Source organism: Furipterus horrens, unplaced genomic scaffold (genome assembly GCF_987537825.1).
Source record: "Furipterus horrens unplaced genomic scaffold, mFurHor1.1.pri manual_scaffold_3, whole genome shotgun sequence".
Classification (NCBI taxonomy): domain Eukaryota; kingdom Metazoa; phylum Chordata; class Mammalia; order Chiroptera; family Furipteridae; genus Furipterus; species Furipterus horrens.
The window spans coordinates 200,760,274-200,786,377 of NW_028327173.1; the positions used below are offsets into that span (position 1 = coordinate 200,760,274).

General features: G+C 46.9%; 1 protein-coding gene across 2 annotated transcripts in view; it reads right to left on the reverse strand.

The window, feature by feature from the left end:
- The window catches only part of KCNK10 (potassium two pore domain channel subfamily K member 10), a 117,292-nt gene that overhangs the window by 48,637 nt on the left and 42,551 nt on the right, over nucleotides 1-26,104 (reverse strand). The window contains exons 1-2 of one of the 2 annotated variants that reach the window (XM_090271274.1): nucleotides 17,284-17,367; nucleotides 11,041-11,375 (exon numbers count right to left, since the gene is read on the reverse strand). In XM_090271274.1, the coding sequence (XP_090127400.1) occupies nucleotides 11,041-11,265 (225 nt within the window). In that variant the 5' untranslated portion in view covers nucleotides 11,266-11,375; nucleotides 17,284-17,367. Of the gene's footprint in view, nucleotides 1-11,040; nucleotides 11,376-17,283; nucleotides 17,368-26,104 lie in introns of those variants that run through there. The other variant, XM_090271273.1, reaches the window with a different exon arrangement.

Here is a 26,104-nt window from a genome sequence, read left to right on the forward strand (position 1 = left end):
TTGGGCAAATTATTTAGTATCTCTGTTCCTTGGCTGCTTACCCCGTCTCAAAGGATTCTTATAAAGACTAAATGACTTAAAATACAGAAAGCATTTAGAGCAGTGCCTGGCCACACTCAACGCCAGGCAAGTGTTAGCTAGTGACACAGTCAATCCTAGACTGGGAGCCTCTGGAGGACAGGAAGTAGGCATTCGGTACCTTTGGTGTGGTTTGCTGATCACCAGAGCCTAGCCCACCATCTGCTCCATGACAGGCATTCAGTATATATTAATTATCTAAATGAATACATTTGATTATAAGTAATGAAAATAATTGTATGAGCCATACACCATCAAAATCTCGCTAAAAGAGATTCTTGCTTCACTCTAAATAAGGAACAAACATGTGCACATTTGTATATAAATGTGAACACAGTAGCACTCATTTCTGGGCTTTTGTTTTATTTTTATGGAAACACTGAATTCTAATTGACAAATTCATTTTTCCAGTGACATGCCAATTTCTATTAGCTCTTTAATTGCTGGCTTAAGAGCTTTAGATCTTCTTCACTCAACAGTGACAGAATCAACAACCCCAGTGATAAAAACAATAATAATAATGAACTGGAGGCCAGTAGAGACAGGCCAGAGGCCGCAGGCCCAATCTGGTACACATGGAATGATCTTCTGCATGACAATAGCTTTGCTGGAGAAAGGGCAGGCCTCTGACTTCAGGGCAACAGCTGCAAGGAGTCACTTCAACTCTTCAAAGCTAGGTCCTTAGGCACAAAAATCCCAAACCTGCACTCACCAGAGTTCACCTGCTGCCTGGGCTGTGGCCTAAACTTCCCCACACAAGGGCTGCTGGGAAGAAGAGATGGCCCAGGGCAGGGAAGGAAAAAGTTTATATAGCTCTGATCTCCTCCTCATGGAAAGGATTTCCACAGGCTGATGAGTGGGTGTCTCGCTCATTTCCTTAAAATTCTTACATTCCTAAATAAGTAATGCTTTAGGGGCTACAGACACCAAAGAAATCTGCTCCTGCATAAAGAAGACAGAATGATGATTTGAAAGGAGTTCTCTGGACAACTAGAATGAAAAGAAAGGTCTTATATTGCACAGGAACAAAGTGATCTGCTTGGTTTCCTGCAGGTTTTAAATGAAGGACTCTTGGTCTCCAAAAATGCATTTAGAAGGTCCCATTTATTCATTTATTCCTCAAACCTCACACATCTTCTTTGGCCCAGCCACTGTGCCAGGCTTGAGGGGTATATTGATAAAAGATACAGACTCGACCTGCAAGCACTCACAGTCATGGGAAGGAGACAGATGGAAAAAAAAAAAAAAGATGATTATCCAACAGTCTAAAAATTGTAGAGGCAAATGTGAGTGCCTGATGCTTCAGAGCCAATCTGGACACCACTCACCACAGAGAGTCCACAAAAAAGGCCCCCAGACTTGAGTTTTGGCAACTCTGAGGATAAACCAGTTCAGAAATCCAGCTCAAAACCCTTAGCAGAGTATTACTGTTGCCACTCCATAAGTGTTCAGTTGTTAAATGAATGAATCAGTGGATCAATGACTTCAAACCAGCTTCTAACTACCACAGCTACCCTTGAGGTTGATATGAGGGACCAAAATGGCAATGTACTGACGGATCAGATCATGTCACCCAGCTGCTTGAAACTTAGCCACAGCTTCACAGTGCTCCTAGGACACAATCCAAAAGCAGGCCTGCCACGGTTGGGCTCCCGGTATTCTCCAGTCTAATCGCTTACCTGGTTCCCTTTGCTCACTGACCTCTGGCCACACCGGCTCCATTCTCTCATGCTTAGACGCCCAGCTTCCTTCTGCCGTAGACCCTCACTCGGCTCCGTCTCCTAGAATCCTCATCCCACTCAGTCAGTTCTCCTGCTCCTACATCCTCTCTGGTGCCCCATGGCTCTACCTCCCTCTCCTTTGTAGCATCCATCCTGGTGTTAGTTACAGTTATTAGTGTGATTAAATGCATAAGGTTTGCACCTACCACTTCCTCTCAGTAGGGTGACCATATAATTTTTCTTTCAAACCAGAACACTTTTGTGAAAGAAAGGGGTGCTATTAACAATTACTCCAGAACCATCAAAACTGGGATGTTTGGTCATCCTTGCTGTAAGTTCCAAGAGGGCAGGGCCTATTCTGTTTTTTATTCATATTATATCACCAGGACCTAATATTGTATCTGGCACACAGCAGGCAATCAATAAATTTGTCGAATTAATGAATGAATGAGTGGGTGAGTGAGTCAGTGAGGGAGTGATTTAGAACTTGACAGAAGAACAGAATAGAAAATGTCACAGCCTTGGGTCATGGCAATTATTCAACACTTTGTGCTTCTAAAGAGAACAGTTTGGCAGCTTATGATCTCCGGTCCTTCCCTTATCTGCAGAACAGCAGCCTCAGTCACCATGACGACACCAAAGGTCCAGCATTGTACCCAGTCCTCTGCCCACATCTGAGATGAAATCCTGCTCTACGAAAGCCTGGCGGAGTCAGGCCCAAAGAGCACACAGCCAGGGAATGAGTCAGTATGCGAGAGGCCCGCAGCCCAGCGCCCTGACCTGGCGTGATTGCTCTCTGCAGGTTGAGAAGGTTGTAAACCCAGGAGAGAAAGGAGGAAGGGGCTCCGTGTCAGAAGGGAGCTTTCCCGTCCTGTCACTTGAGTGGATTTTCCCTTCATCAGGAGGAATTTGCCTTGATACCATTACACACTCTCTAGCCACATTGTGTCAAACCAAGGATAGAGAAAAAGAGCGCGGGCCCTGGAGTCAGAGGTCGGGATTCCAGACACCTAGCCTCTGAAAACAGGGCAGGAACGGTGGCTGCCCCGTGGGATAATGGGGAGTAAAAAATGAGGCTCAGGAATAAGTAAGTAAACTGCCCAGCCCGAGCCTGCAGTCAGTGCTGAAGAAACGGCATCAAATGGTATTCACCAAACCAGCTTGAGGTCCAAGTACTGAGCAAAGTATCTAAGACTCTCATCATTTATTAGCAAAGTTTAAAAATCCCGAAGAGGTCACAAAGTGAAAACCAGTGGCAAAGTTTCCATTCGCCAACATGAAAGATCACCGAGCAAGTCAGGAACAGGGAGACATCGCGGGATGAGAAGGGAATCCCCACCCCCGCCCCGCACTGACACACACCCAAAGGATCATACTTCGGGGAAATTCCAGAGCTGGTCCATGCGAGGCAGATGAAGGCTTCAGGCTTCCCCCAGAAACCAGGCTGCTGTGAATAACATGTCACCATTTTGAGGTCAAGAGGGTTGTGAGAGGCTAAGTAACTTGCGGAGGCCAACTGTCTGCCGAGGGCAAAGTCAGCCTTCCGGGCAGGGAGGTCACTTGCTCCCTGGGGTGCGTGGGGGATCCCACCAGGCTGCCCAGGACACTTTCCAGTCGGAAAGCAATCCTTGTTGCTCTTGCTGCATGCAGGCACTTTCAGTGCAAAGTCCCATGTCTTCCCTGGTGGGGGCCTCACCCAACACTAAGCCCCACCCCTAGGAAACACCTCTCCCCTCGATGTGACTATTACCTGGAGAAACCCCAGCCGTGTGACTGCAAGAGCTACAATGAAGACATTCAAAGTCTCCAAGCGTCTAAGAATTCACAACCAGAAAAACCGACCATCACAGATCACCAGCCACACAGGCTCCAACATTCATCCCACTTGTCAGCGAAGCGGCCTCATAAGTTTGAGGATTACAGAAGATGAATGTATTGTTGCTTTCTCCAAGGCGAGTTACAGCAGAAGTTTCTAAGACAATTGTGTTGGGGACAGGGAAATGAGCAATTGTGGCATGTGAGCACATCGGGCAAAGAAGTTCTTGGGCTAGAGGGACTGTCAAATCAAGTTTCCCGGAACTGTGCCTTCAAAACCATAGTCAATTTACTTTAATCCACTGCCAAAGAAATGCAAGAAATGCAGGTCTGCTTATCAGTGTCTATTCAATTCCATTCCTTGCACTTCACCTTGGAGAAGAAAGATAGAATGGGGCGGGGGGTCGAGGGAGGCAATAATGTTTCCTGAATGCCAACTACATGCCAGGCGCTCTGGTAGGCACTTTATGTGGGTTGTCTCATTCACTCCTGCCAATATTCCTAATGAGAGGGACTGTCTGGTCCCTTTATAAGAGAAGCCGTAAGATGAGGGACCAGGTCTACCTGACTCTAATGTCCCTATTCCTTCCCCTCATTGGTACCCCCTTCTTTGAAAATATAATAGTCTACATTTGGAGTGTCATAGTACCGTGTAAGACGGCCCAGATTTCCCTAATAATTTCTCCTCCTCCCTCCAGTCTTTTCCTTGGAGTAAAAGCTTTGAGAAAAGGCCCAGACACAGTGTAGCAGATACTACTGACCCGAGTGAGCGGGACAGCACAATGGTTAGACAGATGGGCTCTGGAATCTTGCCCCCAAGGCGCAAATCCCAGTTTAACCACTTACTGATTGTTACTTAGCTTGAGTAAGCTACTTAACTTCTTAGAATTTATTTGCCCATTCATAAAATGCAGTGATGATGGCAGAACCTACCTGTAAGCTTGTTGCAAGGGTTAAATGAGCTCAAGGACTGAAGCACTTAGAATGAATGGTGCCTAGAGGAAAGTAAATAACTAATAAATGGTAGCTATTTTTTAATATTACAGCAGCTCTGTGGGATTTCCCTCTTAGAGTCATCTGCAGACTCCTTCCCATGTCTCAGGGGTGAGATTCTGGAGATGGATGGATCTTACGCATCCTCCATGGGCTGAATTGCTGAGGCCCAGCTCTGGTTAAGTGGCTTGCCCCAGGGCACAGACTAGAAGATCCATGAGCCTCACTGCAGGGTAAGTGGCAACCAAGCACAGAGAACACAGGCCCTTTTCCCTCCGTCACAGCTTGGGATCATGGTCACTACACTGTGCAGGTGATCTGCTCCTTGTAGATCCCCGAGGTTCTGCAACCACCCAGAGAACAACCAGGAAGAATAGAGATTAACAGACCCAGCCTGAGTGTCTACCAAATAGATATGAGGCTGAGTGTCTCCACCAACGCTCACGATAAAAATGATTATCTAGGTGGCCAGGGTAAGCCTTCTAGATGGAACAGAAAACTGCTATGTGACTTCCCCGGGCTCAAGCCACAGAGACACAGCAGCAGAGTGTAAGCAGTCCAACCCCAGCACTCAGGGGAACAATTTCTGTCAAGAGGACTTGGCACTTGAACAGCAGAAGCAAAATGAGGAAATTTGTCGATTTGAATATTTAGGATTTGAAATCCCGAAGGGCATTTCAGGCACTTTCTTCTCTTTTCTCTCAGCAGAATCCCAGGATGCATGTATTTAAGGGGCTTTCTGGTGTTTTGTTTTGTTTTTCCTGTCTTTCCTAATAAATAAACAGGAGCAATCACAATAGCTAAAAGCAACTGAGCTTTCTTTGTTGACTCCTCAGAGCACCCTAACAAGCGAACACTGTTATTACAATCTCCATATTGCAGAAGGGAAACTGAGACCTAGGGTGACTCCCCAAGTGACAAGGCTTAGGAATAGGAAAGAGATTTAACATGGAAGGTTAACTCCAGAGTCTGGATGCTGACCGCCAGGCCGAGCTGCCTATAGAGTATCTGCTAGAACAGACAGGGACATGAAGAACAGACTGGGCATCCAGAAGTCTTTGCTGAATGGAGAATGAGTCATTCTCAACTTTTCTTTGTCAGACTCTCTTAAAGGTGGCCCTGTCTCTAGCTCTCGGCACCTCTCATCTATGAGGTTGCAATACTCATCTGACTGGTCTTTCTTCCTCCAGTTCCTCCTTCCTCCAGCCCAACTTCCCCATTGCTAAAAGAATTACCTTCCCAACAGAAAACTTCCATCATGTCATTACCTTGCTTCAATCTTTCAACGCTTCCCACAGCATAAAGCCCAAACTCCTCAGCAAGGTTCTCTGGGCCTCTTCCAAATTCAGGCCCCGCCCCCCTGCCCAGGCTCCCTACCACCATTTCCCATACCTCTCAGCTCAAGCCACACAGACCATTTGCTGATCCTTCACAGGGCCACACGTGCTCTTGGGGTGCCCTTCACCATGGCCTACAGAACGATCCCCTCCTATAATCTACATTTCTGTTCAAAGGTGTGGTGGTTATGAGCTTGGGGTACAAGTTCAGATACTGCCCAGGAATGAATCCTGGATCCTCCACATACTAACCAGGTGACCTTGAGCATGTAATTTCACCTCTTAGTGCCTCAATTTCTTCATCTGTAAGTGGGTACAAAAGATTATCATCACAGGAGCCCTGGCTGGTGTGGATCAGAGGATTGAGTGTTGGCCTATGAACCTAAAGGTCACTGGTTCGATTCCCCGTCAGGGCACATGCTTGGGTTGCCAACCAGGTCCCCAGTTGGGGGCGTGCAAGAGGCAAGCAGTTGATGTTTCTCTCACACATCAATGTTTCTCTCCCTCTATTTCTCCATTCCTCCCCTCTCTCTAAAAATACATACATACATACATACATACAAAAAGTCCTTTGAAAAAAAAGACTATCATCATAGGAGATAAATAGCCACAAAATCTACCCTCACTGGTGCTCCTTCTCCCCCTCCCCCAACATACTTCAAACAGCTCCATGCAATGAATTCTAATTACTAATTTACATGCTTCTTTCTCCAGAACTTTTCACCCTATTGACATGTTAGACTGGATAGTATTTGTGATGAGAGACTATGCTGTGCATTGTATGATGTTTAACAGCATCACTGGCCTCTGCCAACTAGACATCTGTAGCACTTCCCCAGTTGGGACAACCAAAAATGTCTCCAGACATTATTGTCAGGTGTCCTGTGGAGGCAAACCCCCTTCCCATTAAGAGCCCCTGCTTGAAAGTCTGAGCAACTTGGATAATAATGTGAACAGCAGCAGCAAGAGCTATCGGTTTTTGTAAAAAGTGCCGAGCATGGTTCAAAGCTCTATGCATGGATTATAGAATGTAATCTTCTCAACACCCCAAGGGTGGGGGATTTGAGGCACATTTTATTAATAAACTGGATCACAGAGAGGTTAGTAACTTCCTCAAAATGTGTTGTATTCTCGTTTCTATCCCTAACACCTAGTATATCACTTATTATAACAGGAGCTCAATAGCAATTTAAAAAATACATGAGTAAATGACCAAAAAAATGAATGAACACATGAATGAATGAGATGGTCTCCTCCACTACAGCAATCCATCTTTCCTCACCTTTCAGGGACAATGACCTGTCAACCTCCTTCAGAATCCCATGGTACCCCATAACATAATTTAATTCATTGGAAAATCCCTCCCAGCAATGGTTCTTCTAAACTCTCTGGACATTTCACAAGGGTTACATTGTTCTGGATACTCTGTTTTTGTTATTAATAACATTAATCACACTTTCCAGCTTAGCTTTATGAGGGGGTCATTCAATCCAGACAAAAGTCCCAGTATTACCAGACAAGTACCATCGATCTATTTTCTACCTATCAGTCACTCCTTTCAGACCTTTAAGATACAATAATACTACTTTCTAGCTTAGAAAACACCACACTGAAAACCCTCCCAAGTACTGTGTTTCTTTTGAGCACTATAAACAGCGCTGCTCAGAGGAATTATATGAGGAATGCTACCTGGTCTGTAAGTGTGGACATCTGCATCCTACGAAGGAACCAGTGAACTGAAGGGCAAACCATAATGTTTGATTCTTGAGTGACACCGGTTCAGTACTCAAACCTACTTAGCCTACAAAAACTGGAGATAAACAAGAGTATAAATCCTTCCATCACAGTAGATGGAGATCTTAAAGTACCCCAGGTCCAGGACTGAGACTCAGTGGGTATAGAGGGAAGAAACAGAGACATGCTTCTGTTATAGAGCAGGGAACTCCTAAGGTTCTTGATGCTGCTAAAATTCTTTTAAGTGCTACACCTAAAGCACATGTTTAAGAGAGACTGGAGCTTATGATAAAGCAAGACCTACTTAAGGGCTTGTAGACCCACCAGGCAAGGCAGTGTTGAATCAGACAGACCTCACTTTGAATCCCAGCTCTGCCACACTGACACCTGGAAAGTTATTCAAACTCTGTTAGCATCACTTTCCTCATCCGTAAAATGGGCATTATAATAGCAACTCAGAGGGCTGTTGGAAAGATGAAATGACATGATGGGTATAAGGTGCTTAACTCATAACAGGTGCCTAATAAAAGGTAGCTTTTTTAATTGTCATAAAAATGGTCTTAAGGACACACACATACACACACCTGATGTTACAGACAAGCCCCTCAGCTCAAAACCTGAGATGGATCTTAATGGCGGCACCAGAATTAGAACCTCTACACTCGCCCATCCCATCCTTCAGTCTGGCCTCTGAGTCCTTTCTTAAAGGAGCGAGCCAAAGACTTAATACTGAAATAATAAACAAACGCAGAGAGAAGCTCGGATATCTCATGACGTCACCAATGTTATAGTAATTAAATGCAATGTAATGCATAAGCTACATGTGGACACGAAGATAAGACATAATCCTTTTCCTCAAGGGATTTCCCTAAGGATGGAAAATTCAAGCATAAAAGTAGATTCAATTCAGACCACCTTTTAGGTTATTATATGTATTGTAACTAAATGAAAAGAATCTTACCACATATCACGACAACATGCATAAATGGAATCACATTCTTGGTTAAAAGTACTCTATAATTATTTCCTCCATTCTCAACGGCATGCCAGGCCTTAAATCTGGCACAGATTAGTCCAATACTGACATCACTACATTTGGTAGCATTTCTTATGAAAGAAGAAAAAAGATAAGGCCACCCAAGAAAGAGTGATATGAAATACTGCCCTTGAGTGTTAGCATTTAAAAGCTGTATTTGTTGCCCTGCCTGGTGTAGCTCAGTGGGTAGGGCATCATCCTGCAAAGTGAAAAATTGCTGGTTTGATTCCTGGTCAGGGCACATGGGTTGCGATTTGGTCCCCAGTTGGGGCGGGTGTGAGAGGCAACCAACTGATGTTTCTCTTTCCCTCTCTTTCTCCCTCCCTTCCACTCTCTCTAAAAATAAATAAATAAAATCTCTTTTTTTAAGTTTTATTTTTAACAAAAACTGTAGGACATAACTATAAATCATATGTATTCCCGGGGGGGGGGGGTGTATTTTTATTTATTTAAGAGTCAAGTCGGATTATCAAAACTAACTTAAAAGAATACAAGTATTATGAAGGTGCCAGGTCACAAGTAGCCTCAGAATCCCCTCACCTTATCAGTGCAATTTGAAATAGACAAATAATAAGCCAGCCCAGACTTGCAAATCCTACAGCGTCCTGGATTGTAGAATTCAATGCAGATCATCCCAGACCCAGAAAGAATCAAGGAAGCCATCTTTTCTATCCCTCTGCCTTCCAAACTTCAGAACCTCCCAAAAGATGAGACTTTTTCTTGCCTCCATAAATGTCACCACCTTCCACCACGAACAGCTCTTCATGGTTCCGGAGAGTGTGTAGGACAGGGAATCAAACCTCAGCCTCACAGGCAGCCACCCTCCCTCGCCTCCAAGGGAAGCCCTCCAGCTGGGCTCCCCACCCTTTCCCTTCCTTCCTCCTGGGACTCAGTGCTGTGTTCACAGACTTCTCACTCCTCCTGTTTCATTTCCTCCCATCAAACCACCTGAAAGGACTCTGCCCTACCAGAGCCCTTCCCAGCCCCCCTCTGCCCTCACTGCCTTGCTTCTCCACATGGTAGCCCAAGTTCTCTGCCTTCATTTATTTATGGATCTTTTTTCCTTAATATTCAGGTTATACAAGGGCCATAGCACACAGTAAGTGTTCAAAAAGAGCAGGCTTGATTATTACTATTACTGCTATCATTATTTTTTCCCCATAAATCTACCCAAATGGCTATCCCAAGTCACCAATAACCTACTTACCCCCACATCTGGTGGCCTTTTCTCTACTCCACCCTTGTTGACCTTGAAGGTTAATGCATCCCAGCTTGTTTAAAATTCTTTCTTTCTTAGAACATAAGCACCCCTATGCTCATTGCAGCATTATTTACAATTGCCAAGGTTTGGAAGCAGCCCAAGTGCCCATCGGTAGATGAGTGGATAAAAAAGCTGTGGTACATTTACACAATGATAAGATAAGAAGAAACTTTTACCCTTTGCAACAGCATGGATGGACCTGGAGGGCATTATGCTAAGGGAAGTAAGCCAGCCAGAGAAAGACAAGTACCATATGATCTCACTCCTATGTGGAATCTAATGAACAAACTGAACTAACAAGCAAAATAGAAACAGACTCATAGAGAGCAGACTGACAGCTGTCAGAGGGGACCAGGGTTGTGGAAAAGGTGCAGAGATCAAGAAGAAATTTTAAAAACACCTCGTGAACACAGACAATGGCATGGTGGTTACCAGAGGGAAAGGGGGGGGGGCAGGTAGAAGAGGGTGAAGGGGGAATAAATGGTGATGGAAGGAGACTTGACCTGGAGTGATATACACACAATACAATACACAGATGATGCATTATAGACTTGTACACCTGAAACCTATATAATTCTACTAAGCAATGTCATCCCAATAAATTCAATAAAAAGTTTTTAATAAATAAATACTTTTTTTTCTTTTTCAAAATAAAATTCTTTCTTTCTTTGGCTTCTAGGGTACCCTCTTATCCCAGTGTCTCCCACAGACTTCAGAACCAGGAAGTTTATCAGCGTGCATGGGTGAACTTGAATTTGAAAATCCACAGCCCTTTCTCCCGCTGTGGCCTCTGGCCACCGCATCCAAAAGCAGGTGATGCAGATTACAGCCTGCTCCTCCACCAGGGCCACTGCGTGTGTGGCCCTTCAGCCCCCACATCATCACATACCTCACCCTCTGGCTTCTCTGGGGTCTCAGCTCAAATGTCACCTCCCCAAGAGAGGTTCTCTCTGACGAGCAGGAGCATCATCACCAAAGGCGGATAATCCCAGAACCGGAAAGACAAAATCAAGGCTGTCCTCTGCCCCCACAGGTTGTTCTACGGGCGACTCACTCCCTGCTCACCTGGATTAGTGTCTCCAGCTCCTGTGGGCTCACACAGATATGATCCCGCAGGAATTCCGCCTTTTCCAAGGCGATGGTATTCTTCTGGCTGCTCTCAAAAGGCTGCTCCAAGGCCCGGAAGACGAGACCGCCCGTGACCAGGTAGACCACCACCACCACGAAGATGGCAACGACGGTTTTCCACTTCATGACGGTCTGCAGGCCCCCCTGGGGGGCGCCTTCCATCCTGGCTACCACCGTGGCTCGGGAGGAGATGGACAGGCGCGGGGCCAGGTAATGCCCGTTAGTGGCCCCCTTGGGCTGACACACGGGGGGCGCTGCTGCAGGAACGGCCACTGAGGAACAGGGTGGGAGAGAGGGGAAAAGAGTTTGTTTATACATACAGCACACGAGACTGCTCAGAAATGAAGCGCAGATGTCTTCCGCCAGCCAGCTGTCCAATGTGAGTATTAAAATTGGTTCGCCGAGACTGCATCTAATGAATGCGATCGGTTACCTATTTGAGTTCTAAAAAGAAAACAAGAATGAGCACCGGAAGTCCTAGTTTTTTGTTTGTTTGTTTGTTTGTTTTTGTTGTTGTTGTTCGTTTGTTTAAATTATTAATTGAGTTTGAAGTGCTTATATTATTTTTCTGCAAGGGTCCAGATTTGAAGCCAGGTCTCTGTTATCATTTATCTTCTCCCTCAGCTTCCTTGTTTAAACAATCTATAAGATACACAGCAAATCACCGTATGTGAAAAACAGACATGTTGTTCCACATGGAGAGAAAATGAATAAGAGATGGATATCCTGCTACTTTGTCCCAGTACTGAAGGCTAAGTGATACCGAAAAGCAGAGAGGAGAAGAACAACCAACATATTTCAAAGTCCCTGTTACCAAGGGCTGTGGTCAGGAAACAAAGGAAAGACAGGTGAGCTTGCTCTAAGGGAGAGGAGACAAAAACGAGACACAGTAACAAGGCTTCGGGTTTCTGAAGACTACTCAAGGTGAAGAACAAGAGATGTGGCCACAGTGAAGGAAGGAAGCAAGTTAAGTAGGTTCTCTGGAAGAAACAAGAATAATAAAATGCCTCCTAAACATAATGCCTCTCTCAACAAAAAAAAATGTGATGACTCAGATGTAATCACACCTGATCTATTAGTAATAAAACTTTTCTTCTACTTTCCTGTAATAAGGAGCCGTTGGGAAGGAAATTTCGCTGGGTTTTCAGAACACATGGAATTCTCAAAGGTCCCTGGTCTCTGCGAGAGCAATTTTGTTGCCTTGGAAACAAACAGATAAAGCTGGAGTCTTTCCTGGAACAGCAGGAAGTTCAAGGTAGTGTGGCACACATAATGTCATCGGGAGTTTCAGAAAACGGCCATTTCACTTCAACTTTGTTCTCCCTGTATTTTATGAACACTTATTATAGCTTCTGTCGTGGTGCAACCTGACCTTTGTGTAAACAAGGGATTAGGAGATGACAAACATAATTACCTAAGTGGGGCAAACAACCTCACTGGTGAGAGCTAAACTGCTCAATCTCTGCCCGGGAAACTCAAGGTAAATAAAAGCGCAGGAATGTTACTCCTTGTTCAAGACACCAACAGCCCTGACAGCATCTCGCCCGAGGGGTGACCACCTCAGGTGATATAGGCTTGTACATCAGCCTTTCCTCCATGAGCCTCAAAATGAGCTTTGCTCTTTGGAAACCAACCTGAGCATCAGCCTTTACTGTATATCATTGTAGCAATAATACACATTTCCTCCTAACCTACATGAACATGAAACTCTGGAATCTCGACTGAAAGATTTAAGAATTAGAATCAGCACCCTGGGAATTATGTTCTTGCTAACGCTTCCCTGAAGACATTGCATTTAAGTTCCTACTTGCCCTTGACCCTGAGAGGATGAGCCTTGTCTTTAGGCCTTACCTGCATTCCCCATCCATTCACCTTCCTAGTTGTTTTATCTCAATCCCTTGTACTCTCTCCATACCCATGGCCACCAGCCTCATCCAGGCCACCATTACATCTTGCCTGAACCAATCCAGCCTCCTAGGTGACCTTCCCACTTCCCCTTTCACCCACCTTCGAACCCATAAATCTGGGGTTAAACAGCACTTCTGATAGCACCTCTCCCTGCTCCCTCTGTGGTCTCCAGAATAATGGCCTCAAAGATGTCCACATCTCATCTCTGGGACCTGTGCCTATATTACCTTACATGCCAAAAAGGGACTTCACAGATGTGATTCAATTGAAGATCTAGAGATAGGTAGATTTTCCTGGATTATCTGGGTGAGCTCAGTTTAACTGTCTTTATAAGAGGAAGGTAAGCGGGCCAGAGAAAGAAAGAGATGTAAGGACAAAAACAGAGGTCAGGGTGAGTAGCCTCAAGCCAAGGGATGTGGGCAGCCTCTAGAAGCTAGAAAGGCACAAAACAGATTCTCCTCTGGAGCCTCCAGAAGGATCCAGCCCTGCCTATATCTTCATTTCCTCCCAACGAGGCAGAGTTTGAACTTCTGACCTCCCAAACCATAAAATGATAAGTTTGTGTTGTTTTAAGCAACTACGTACATAGCAATTTGTTTCAGCAGCGACAGGAATTAATACACCCCCACTAGGCTGGTCTCCCTTGGCCCACACCCACCGCACTGTGTTGTTGATAGAGCCCATCTACCTGTCATTCGATGCCAAGCTCCAGGAGGGCAGGCGCCATGTCTACCCCCTCACCTCTGTACAACAGTGCCCTGCACAGTGCCTGGCACACAACCGGAGACCAATCAAGGCTGGTTGATGGAATGAATGAAGAATGGAAGGAAGGAAGAAGTACTGGCACATCCAAACCACACATGCAATGTGGATGAGTAGTGTTAAGTGCAAAACAACTTGGCATTCCAGCAAGACTGAACAGCAGGCCCTGCCACACAGCAGAGCTCTGTTCACACCTCCTCACCTTCACACCCAGGCCAATATCCCCCTCCCCACCCTCATCTGCCTGGGAAACTCTTGTCCTCCTTAGTTTCAGCTCAAAGCTGCCTCCCCTGTGAAGTAGTCCTGGACTCTCTGGGCAGACTTGGCACGTCTGTCTTCCCACAAGCCTTTAAACTCCTTGGAGTCAGAAAGCTTGTCTTTTAATGATTGGATTTCAATACTTTGGCACAATGCCTAGCATAGAGCAAATATTTGTTTTCTGTTGTTGTTAGTGCTGATAATTCCTTCGCACTATAAACAAAGCTCCATCAGAATCACCACCGTCTGCCACAACAAGCATTTATTTAGCACCAAACGGGCATGAGGCGCTGTGGTGGTGGGGATAGGTCACAGTCCCTCCCAGCGTAGGGCCGGGGGTAGTGACAATCTACTTAGGGAACATACTCCACAGAGTCAGGTAACAACCATTGGGATGAAGCCTCACTGGGCGATAAAAGATGGTCCTGAGCGTGAAGACCAGCAGGACATGGGCCTCCTTCACTGACTTCTGCATCATGGATGGTTCCAGGGCTTCTAGAACCCAAAGCCAGGCAGAACTGGGCTTGAGGAAGATCTTCTCAGGCCAGTTCACAGAGCCAGTTTGCTAAGAGACTGTCCTTGGGAACAGAGTTTGAACAGAACTTGCTACTCCCTGAATTTCCAAAGCACCAGGAGCAAACTCCAGAGTTTCAGTCCCAAACATGTGAGCATCTGGGTGGCCTTGAAACTGCCACTTAGTATCTCTGTTTCCTTATCTGCAAATATGAATAATAGTGGCCAGTGCTTTTAATCCCCAAAGGGTTCTTGGGAACAGCAAATGAGCCGCCCTGGTTTACTTACTGGAGTTTATTTGTAGATATCAGGAGTACTGGCGGGGACCTCAGAATATTACAAACCTTTGGCACATTGGACTGAAAATGGAGTTGATTGCCTTAGCCAAGATGACTGCACATTTCATTGGCTGGAGAAGAATTTGGTTTGTGCCTTTTGCTTTAATGGGGTAAGTTATTAAAGAGTGTTTTGATTAATCCATTTCTTCTCCTCAGAAACCATAGCTGCTCTCACTCTAACACAAAGCTGCCCTGTGACCTGGGATGCCGCTGGAGCTCTCTGTGCCTGAGCCAGCAAAGAAGCCAAACGGCCAGGGGATGGTGACCGTGGTGGCGGTGAAGGTGACAGGACGTCCCGCCACTTGTGGGGCACTTACTTTGTGCCCGTCAGTCTAATAAACACTCCTCTCACATCGTTGTATTTGGTCCTTACCATGAGGTGCTCTCGCTCTGCATGAGCCCAGATCCTCCCAGAAGCAGATACCAATGGTGGTTTCTGTGCATGGATTTCAACAGGGGAAACAGCCAGCAGACACATTGTGAGTGTGGTCCTGAGTCAAGGGAGGGGAGGCGGGGAGTGATGGACATAAGCATCCTAGACCGCCGACAGCCTACATGGCCGTCAAGGAGTTCTTGAGCCAAAGTCAGCCATCTGAGGGGTCCTGTGTCTCCCAGGAAGACACCTGCCTTAGGGTCCCTGCCGCAGCCAGTCATCGGTTGGGAGCAGGCCATGGGAAATACGTCCACGGGACAAGCCCAAGTGGGTGCCACAGCAGCAGCTCCGGCTCTTGGTCAATTACACTCCCTCCGGTTGGAGGCCTGCGAGGCGCACGCTTGCTCATGGTACCCACACATCCCTCCTTCACGGACAAAGAAACTGAGCCCCAGAGAGTTTCAATGACTAAACTGAGACCACGTGGCCAGAGAGTGATAGGGTCAGGATTAAAATGAGAGGAATCTGACTTCAAAGTTGTCCTCTGGAGCACAGGAACAGAAAAACAGGAGACAAAGAAATTCCAGGTGGAAGAGGCCCTTCGATCCAAACTCAGAAAGGCATTTGTCTCACACGGGCATGAACATGTTTTCCAGTCTACGAGACTGACTACGTTAGTTTCCTGGAGATGCCAGAGGTTCTTCCCGATTAACGAATCCATCATGGATGGGTCACATGAGCAACAGCCTGCCCTGCTTCATGACTCCAGCTGATGACACAGGGAAGGTTGAAAGACAATGTCCCTTCTGCTAGCTTTCATTTTAAAATGTTTCCTCACAAACATTAGCCCATTCCATTTTTTTTACCTTAACTGTGGGGAGATAGGAAGGCACATGTAGAAATCTGCTTTTTCTTGATTGAACAAGTCTTAGTAATTTGACATTATTCAGGATTTCCCATGTCCTACACTCTTCACTGTATCACCCATTCATGCATTCAGTCAATGGACATTTGACTTGACCAGGCCCCAGGCTTGGCACTGGGGATATATAAATGAATGAAACACATGCCTGCCTTCAGAGCTAGTGAGAAAGTTGAGAAAGACCTTATCATGTGTGAATCCGGTTAATCTCCACAGAAGGGCAGTGGTCGTTACCTACCTCCCCTTGACAGGAGAGAAGCTGAGGCCCTAAAAGGTGACACTGACTAGCCTATCACAAGCTAATAAGCAGGGGCAGGTCCTTGGATTCGTCTTCAGACACTTAACCCCGAGTGCCTCCACGCCTCCACACACCACCTGAAACAAACATCCCCCACGGGCTTCAGGGTCTCTTGGAAACCTCGAATGCAGCCACTTCAGAGGTGCCACAGTCGCACGGCAACAGGACTCTGCCTATTGACCCAGGCAAAGTGCAATTGTGACTTCAATACAGAGAGCGGCAGAGAACACCTGCCCTCCTAGCCAGTCCCCCTTCGGGCCTGGAATTGTTCCAGGGCCAAGTGCACTGTAGCTCAGACCTTCCAAAGCAGGTACAGCTGTGCCTGGAATCCCCAAAGGCTGCCCCGGGCGTGGGTCGGGGCTGAGGGTGGGTGTCGGGAAGAGAGAAGGAGAAAGGAGGAGCGGACGATTCCAGCCCCACCAGCCCAGGTTGCCACAGCAGCTGGTTTCAGCCATGATTTCCCTTTGAGAAGAGCAGAAAGAATGTGTATGCCCCCTGACTCCAAGCCTTGTTTTTCCTGTTTCCATGGGACAGCTGTACCTTAAAGGTGACCGAGCTGGGCCTGCCACCACAGAAAAGGCTCTCCTTGAGTTTCATCACTGCTCTTTCCTGCTAGCCCTCTTTAAAACTTCAGGCTTTGTTTCCAGATGAAAAAGAGCAGGGTATCACGAAATTTCTGGGAAGCTTTAGAGACAGCCAAGATAAGAGGCAGCGAGGCTGAAACAGGAGGAAGAGGGAGCTAAGAACATGCTGCCACCTTGGCTCGCATCTGTCCTTGCTGTTCTTAGTTCACACCCTGGTCGCTCACCTGAATCACTGAGACAGTGACCTTTAAATCCATCCTCAGTCTCAGAGGCAGCAGTCTCTGAGGTGTGAATTCGATCACGTCCACAGGGTACTTAAGCTCCTCTGCGGGCACCTTGAAGATTCAGGATAAGTGCTGGCTCCTTGGCTTACACCAAGACTCCCTTCCAGAACCCGGCACCTGCCTGTCTCCCTAGCCTCTCCCAATGCCACACCCTCACATGCAACCTTCGACCCAGCTGAACCCAGCAGCACCCAGGTCCCTGCATGCTGAGCCCAGAGGAGTGGGTCTAGCTTCCCAGATTCCTTTTTTCTCCCCACTCTTTATCTGGTCAGCTCTTCTTTATACTTCAAACCTCATTTCATATGTCACCACCTCCAGGAAGTTCTCCCTGACTGCCCACCCACCCCCCAAGTAGGATCAGATGCCCTTCCTCTACGCTTCCTCTGTGTCTCAATGTGGAGCTTAGCATAGTGTTTACACCTGGCTCCTACTTACAGTTTGCTCCAGTCCTGAACTCATTCATGCACCCATCCATAAATCTGCCTTGAGCTGACATTTATAATATCAAGTTCACACACCTGCCCAAGAGGCAATTTAACTGCAGAGTACATTGAGTCGGGTAGATATGAGCAACCCTGGTCCTATTGAGTGTTTGTTGTTGTTTTTTTATTCCACAGATAGACATCCTGCGTCAAGGTGTTAAATTCTCAAAAAGTCAATAGTCAAAGCTGAGTTCTTCATGGTTCCATCAATTGCTAGGGAGGATTGAAAAGGAGACAGAGAAGTAATTCACTTCACTGTGCTCCAAATACTCTGCACTTTCTCATTCTCAACACAATGACTAACTAGAAGGTTCTGTTTTACTTATGGATACAAAATATTTATTAGGTTAAAAAAAATCTATTGAATGGCATGAATCACCCCTGGTGAGTCACCTCGGTGGTGCCAAGCAGGCAAAATTTCCCTCCGGTCTACTTTCCTGGGGTTTCTCTTACTAGGACCAAAGAGCATAATTTGGATCTGAGGACCCCAAAAGCAGAAGTCCTGCCCACGCCCCTCAGTGTACTCCCGTCCTGGGGAGCATAAAAAGGTTGCTGGTTCGCTTGACGCTCAAAGGACCAGTGACGTCCCTCTCAGGACTAGTAAGCAAATGGTTTCTCCTGATCTCCCCCAAGTCTCTTGTTGCATTTATAAACCAGGGGCACGGCATAAAGCCAGGGTCCTTCACCAGCACACAGGCCCGGAGAAGGAGGCTCTTCGGACTGGGGCCTCCAGTCAGGCAGTAGCAGAAGAGATGAAGAGGGATCAGAGAGAGGGCTATAAAACCTACAGGTCCCAGTGATGAATGGAAAATGACAAGTGTGGAGAGGGTGGGGTGTGGGGTGACACCAGGCTTCTAGCCTGGAAGAGCATGGTCTTCTCCAGGACGGAAGGCAGGAGGCTTAGGTCTGTAGCTCCTATAGCACATCCAAGTGGAGACAGACACCCAGGAGCCATTAGGCGTAAGGGGCTGGAACCTCAGGGGTGGGAGGGGTGTTCGTAAGTCTAGCTGGATCCTAGGTTTGAGAGCCATGAGAATAGAAGTGGTGTTGAAGCCACAGGCTGGAGGAATTAGTCCAGAGGGAGATGAAGAATGAGATGAGAGTAAAAGATGGTGCTTAACCCCGGCTGCTGTGGCTCAGTGGATTGAGCGTCAGCCTGCGAGCCAAGTGTCGCTGGTTCGATTCCCAGTCAGGGCACATGACTAGGTTGCACGTCAGGTCCCCAGTTGGGAGCGCGTGTGAGAGGCAACCAGACAGTGATGTTTCTCTCCCTCTCTTTCTCCTTGTCCCTCTCTCTAAAAATAAATAAATAAATAAACAAACAAATAAATAAATTATTTAAAAAAAAAAAAAAAGATGGTGCTTAAGGGAACAACATTCAAGGGACAGGAGAGGGGAGACCTGCACACAGGAGAACAGGATGTGGCTTCCTGGGCATCAGAGATGGCAGCTCTTACTCCACCTCTCTGTTTGTAGCATCATTCACAAGGCCTGGCCTGCGGGAGGCCCCGGTGTGTGTCTGCTGAACTGATTCTTACCACACGGCACTATGTTGCTGCTCATGAATGAGTATCCCATAGACCAGCAGTTCTCAACCTGTGGGTCGCGACCCCTTTGGGGGTCGAATGCCCCTTTCACAGGGGTCACCTAAGGTCATCGGAAAACACATATATAATTACATATTGTTTTTGTGATTGATCACTATGCTTTAATCATGTTCAATTTGTAACAATGAAAATACATCCTGCGTATCAGATATTTACATTATGATTCATAACAGTAGCAAAATGACAGTTATGGAGTAGGAACGAAAATAACTTTATGGTTGGGGGTCACCACAACATGAGGAACTATATTAAAGGGTCGCGGCATTAGGAAGGTTGAAAACCACTGCCATAGACCATTTCCTCTCCCTAACTGCCTGGAGACTCTCTTCAAAAGAACCCCTGTTCCAGAATTTCTAGACATTGTAGGTTACTCCTGATACCAGGTGGGATGCCTTTACTCCTGCAATGAAATGGGCCCTCACGCACCCCCACACCAGCACAAAGGGCCCGGGACCAGAGTTAGCCCTTGCATGTGCTGAACTGGTCAGAACAGCCCTGGCAGTTCCCACTGGACTGCTCATCTTTTGGGATTCAGGGCTGCCTACCTTGTGGTTCTCTCAACAGATTCGTTTGTCTTGACTGCATGGTCAAGGCCTCAAGGTCCATGGCCATAGCAGAGGTTCTTTTGTCTTGTCCCAAAATGCTTCGTCCATAACATATTTTGTCCCCAGCCTAAGTTTTTCCCTCCACAATTTAAGTTAACCAGAGCACTTTTAAAAGGAAAGACATTTTTTCCCTCCCTTGGCGATTAAAAATAATATAAGCAGCTGCAGTTTCCAAAAATATCTCCTTTACCCTGGAGCCAAGTGTATTAAGTCCTGCTGTCAGAACCCATTCTTTTGAGGGAGAGGTTTGCCTTTCCCAGGTGTCTTGTCAGAGCAGGTACCTCTCCTCACTGGCCTCCACGCAGAGCACGCCCCACAGCCAGGCTGGAGCAGGCACCCCTTCTACAGCTCCAGTCCTGCTCCTGCTGAAAACCCCTCCACCGTTCCCATGGCTCCTTACGTGGCCCCCAACAGGCCATGTGCTCAGGGCCCGGCTTCCTCCTCCAGCCCCACCTCACCCACCCATGCTTTGCTCCACCCCAACAAACTCCCATCGACATCAGCAGTCACAAATATACATGTAGTTGTACCGATCTAACCCATTCTTTTAACAGACCCACAGCAGAAAGCAAAATTAAAAAAAGAAATGGGTTAACCCGTTAGGGAGACAGACTCTATGGCCACGTCCATTACCCGAGCTATTGCCTAATTCCATAACCTTAGGAAATGTATTCTTTGCACCCCACCCAATGATGGGGACAGGAGTCACTAGAGCTACTTCAATAAGTTCCATATTTTTTAAAAACTCGTATTTATCAGAGCATAAAATACATCAAATTGATAAGTGCACTGACGCTTTACAATAATAGGAAAAGAGGCGGCATTTAGAAATTTGATGTCATTCATCCACTTACTCAGCCAGCGATGTCAACTATGTGCCAGGAAATGTACCACCTTCCACGCTGCGTCCAGGCTGCCAAGCCACCATCCACCAGGAAACTGAAGGCAGCAGTTCTTTTGAGAAGTGCAAGGCCGGTGCGGCTACCGGATGTAAGCCTCCAGGCAGCTTTGACCTCACTCCTGATCCTCCCTGATCCCTTCCCTACTCTCTGCTTCCTCTGCTCTGATCCAACCTTCCCTACCCCTCCCATCCCAAACCTTTCCAAAAACACCTCAGCACCCCCAGCTTCAGAACCGAAGACCACCCCTCCTACTGCCTAGAGCTCTCCAGGGGGACGTCCTCCACCTTCTTCCCTGACACCTGGACTTATCCCAAGGATGCTGTCCTCTGAGTGTGGCATTTGGGTAGAGGTGGGTCAATCTCTCTCACCCACATCATCAGGGCCACGCTGTCCCAGAAAACCAATAGTCTATACTCTAGGTCAAAGCCCTGTTTGTTTGGGCCCCAAGACCTCTGGCTCTTCCACGTCCTCCTTTTCCTCCTGGCTGTTGATGGTAGACCTGCCCTCTCTCCTAGATTTCCCGAAGCCTTCTGTCCGGGTCCTGCTTTCCTCCTGGGTGACTTCAGGGCCCCACAGATAATCCATCCAAACCCTGCACTCCCATTGCCTTGATTTCATCACCATTATCACCTCCATTCCACTTCACCGTTAACTTAGATCACATTCCTAAGCAGGTCCCTTGAGTACATCCTGAAATGAACATTGGTTTGCAAGGGAGCTATTTAGGAGGAAGTGCTTCAGGGACAAGGCCGTAAGGGAGTGGGGAAGCAGGGAAGGGAAGGGCAGGAAACCCAGCAAGGCTGCAACTCCAGGTGGAGCCCCACCTCTGCCTGAGCTCTTGGGGAGCTCTGCAGCCTGAGTCATGTCTCTGAGTTCACCCCACCTTGAGGCACAGAGGCTAGACTTTCATTCTCTTTCCCAATCAGTCACTGGCTTCAGACAGCCCCTGGGGAATATAAACGCCCAGGACCACCCAGGGGAGAGGTGCTAGCAGACCAACCAAAGTCCTCTGACAACGGCTGTAGGCAGGCACTGCAGGGGAATCACACACAGACTCTGAGGACGGGAGCACAGGTCTAGGAAAACGGACGTGCAAGAGGTGGGAACCTCAATGGCATCCACTCCAACTGCCTCCCTCGCCGGCGGCCACATCATCGCCAGAAGTGGCCCTGCCTCTGAAACTTCTGACTTGACCAACCTCTCCTTCCGGCTCTCACCGCCAGTTAGTCCCACGTCACATCCTGCGGTACCTTCTCGCCCTCTACCCTGCCCTCTCTACATTGCTTTCTTCCTTCCCCACCCGGCTTAGATTCCGCGCTCAGCACTGCGCTCTTCAGCTAATAGACTCAACTCCCTTTCCTTTGTCCTTTCCTGGAAATCATTATTCTTTCCTTCTGCTCAGGCTCCACCTCCAGGCTGCTGCACCTGCCAGAGAAACGGAACAGCCTCCAGATTGCTGCTACTCTAAACCCGTAGCTTCTTCCTCAGCTGCCCTGGAAGTGACAGAGCAAGCTAGCCCTGTTTCCCTGCTCAGAGCCCACAGTCAGGATAAATGTCATGAAGATGTTAAGGTGGATCTTACTGTAACTTAACCTGAACTCGGATATGGAAATCCCTCTGCAACATAGATATTTACTTTCCAAAAAAATTTCTGCAGAAAGTGTTTAAATAGAAAGCTCTGTGTGCATGTAAGACAGGCTTGGGTGTAGATCTATATAGTTTTAAGAACAAACTGTTCGTGCAGAATGGTGTGTACCCTCACTTTGCCCTTCACCCATGTGGAGTCTCCATGCCCCAGAACACTCGGCTTGGCCAGCAGCCTCTGCCAGCTTCGTGGTTCTGTGCTTCTGCCTGTTTCTTATTCACTAAAACCTCCTACAAAAAAAACTTAGATGGGGGAAAATTTTTTAGATTTTTTTTTTTTCTTCACTGTGCCTACTGAGTCCCAAAAATGAATGAGATCCGTCTAAGGAAGAAAACAGTTTCTACAAAATACCCTGCAAAATAGCTTTGCCTTTCAGCATCACCCCCTGGATAATTCCCTCTGATGCAGCCCAGCCCGGCTGGCATCAGCACCTTTTCCGTGATTGGCTGCAAACACGCTCTCAGAGGCTGGCAGCAAGTGTGGGTGAGCTGGAGAGAAGAGCCTCAAAGGGAAAAGGAGACCCACGGTATTCTTCATGAGGCCGGGGAGAAAATGATGCAGAAAACACACAAACCCATTTCTCTGAAGACTAGGAAGTGCTTTTGAAGCATTATTAGTAGCTGTAATGAGTGAAGGCTTCAAGGAGTCAACAGACTTGCAGAAAAACCAGGGAAGTGAATTTCAAAAGGCAGGATGGGAAGCTTCAATAAACCAGCGCAGTATAATTTCTGGCAACACCTAGGTCTGGGGAGTTTAAGGGGGTGTGATGGAGGCAAGAGTCGGTGCTGCCAGGGAAATCCCAGGCTGAGCCAGCCTCAGGGGGATTTTCCTTGCCAGAGAGCCGCTGAATGTAAGCTAGACCTTGAAGCTAAACCAGCAAGTCACCTGACCCCCAAAATATCTGTAGTCCTTTCTCACTAGTAAGTCCTCCTGCCAGAAGGTAAATTCCTCTAGATGCCCCTTGAATGCGGTCCCTTTGTCCCAATCCCAGTGCACAGCCAACAGTAAAAGCTCAAGTGATGTTCACGGAATAGATTCAACCAGGGTTGGTCAAGCGCTTGTTGTACTTCAGGCACCAGGGGACACAAAGGTGACGGAGCAGAACCCCGCTGCCCAGGAGCTCAGAATTGGATGAATTGGGGTAGGGGTGCCTTTGGAAAAGACCCAGCACTCAACAATCTAGAGAGAATGCCTCCGAAATCTCAGAGAGCAAACAGATCCTTATATGGATCTCATGGAAGTCGGCCAAGCTGCTATGCTGGTCCTTACGCTGCTCCCCAAGACAGACGTCGTAAAGCAAGGGTTTGCAGTCATTCATTTTCAAGGGGTAAATCCTTCTTCCATACTACCACCCTCGGACCCAAATCTGTTACCCAGGTCGGGTTAGTCACAATTAAGCTGCCACCACAAGCAAATTCCCTTTCAAGGAAATGCTCAGTTATAAGAACCATGGGACAGTATTTGAAAATCTAATCTGGTCAAAACGCAAATTAGATCTTGAACACTGGCACGCAGTAAGGCTCAATCATTTCATGTAGAATGCATAAACTGCATTTAGCTTGCCATGTAAACAAACGTTAATTGTGGAAGCAAGATCCTAATAAATAGCAAAGCCTGGGGCAGGATGGGGTGAGGGGGATCACAAGAGGAAAAACCATTTTCATAGGTAGTTAAATCTAACCTTTGGGTTCTCAGGTTTTAACCGAGGAATGGAATCTTCATCAAAAGTCCTAGCTGATATTTAATTCGTCATACATTTCAGATTCTACCAGTACTTAATTGCTTTGAAATTGCCTCTGAAGGCATCATTGGAAACACAGCCTTGTGGTTAGGTCTCCCCCACCTCATAGAATGGGAGAGAAAGGAAGGCATAGGGATTGGTGTGACCAATTAAAATAGCAGATGACTCTGACTGGCTGTCTTGGGATTTGTGGGCATTTCCAAGAGCTTCCTGCCTTTTAACAAGTTTTTTAAAATTTTTCGATTTATTTATTCTTTTTCTATTACAGTTGTTCCACTTTTTCCCCCATTGCTGCTCCCCCCACCCAACCCACCCTTTCTCCTACAGTCAGTCCCCACCTCGTTGTCCATGTCCATGGGTCATTTATATGAGTTCCTTGACTAGACCCTTCTCCTAGTTTATAAAGACTTTTAATGGCCCCTCAGAAGCCAGTTGCCAGCATCATAATGGGATGTCGCGAATTCAGCAAAGCCATTTGCTCCAGAGCCACAGGGTTATAATAGGTGTGCCATGGAGTAAGTACTTGGTTCCTCCAGGACAGCCACTGGTGCTGCATAACCTAGTGCTGTACAACCTGGTCCCCTGAGAACATCCATGAGGCCCCTTCCACAAGGTCCTCTAAGTAGTATCACAGGTGCCGGGCAGCTTCTCTTCATCTGAGTATCACTGCCTTTCTATCAAACCAGCTTTTGGCAAGTGCCTGCTACAGGCTCAGCCCTCTGTGAGGTGCCCTAAGGGAATTTAATAGAAGCAGTAACTGTTCCCAGAAATAATGTCCCTCCAGATTGGCTTCCTTATTGGGCCTGGTGGCTCAACCCAGAAGCAGAGAATGTGGTTGCGTCTAGGGGACAGTCTATTTAGGGTAGGGCTGAGAGATTTGTGAGTGTGCTAAAATTCACATAACAAAATCTATGATGTTAATTATTTTAAAGTGTGTGATTCAAAGTGGACTGCTAGACTCAGGAAAAAAAAATTTTTAAGTCAAATTTTTTAAAAAATTAGCAGAAGTGTGTTGCATGCAATATTTAGGGCATACTTTAAAAAAAATTTTTTTTCTGAAATTCAAATTTAATTGCGTGTCCTGTACTTTATCTGCAGCCCTAAGCCATGGAGACAGGAGAAGCACAATCATCAACCACCAACACAACAGCCAAAATGCAGGCAGTACTGCCCCAGGAGATACCACCCAAAGTGCTCTTTGCAGGATTTCCACACTCTCCTCATTGCCAAGTCCAAGGTACACCATCATGGCACATTTGACTTGGCCTCTCAGCAGCACTCCACACAGAAGGCCTTCCTCCTTCTTAGTATGGTCCCACTTTTTACCTCTGTGACACCAAATCTCAAGATTTTCCTCCACTCACTCTGGATGAGCCTTTCAATTCCACTCTGCAGATCCTCGTCCTAAAAACTCCTAAATATTGGGCTTAGATTCTCTCTTTGAGTGATCTCTTCCAGGACCACGGTTTTAAATACCACCCCCCCACACACACACACACTTGCTAATAACTCCCAGATCTTTATGCCCAGGGAAGCTGCAGGCAGAGTCCAGCAGAAGGAAACTCGGGAATCTGGGTGTAAAAGCCACAGGAGCTGCCCATGTGCTGCGTCCCCAGGCTCTGACCCGGGCACGAAGCCAGGCCAACACTGCAAGTGTCCAGTACATTCTGCTGCTGAAGAGCGAGGGAGCTCTGCCTGCTACCCAGTTATAGGAATAGGGATGCCCTGGTCACCACGTCATCACCAGCAACATCTGGGCGGTTAATGAAGACCGTCTCA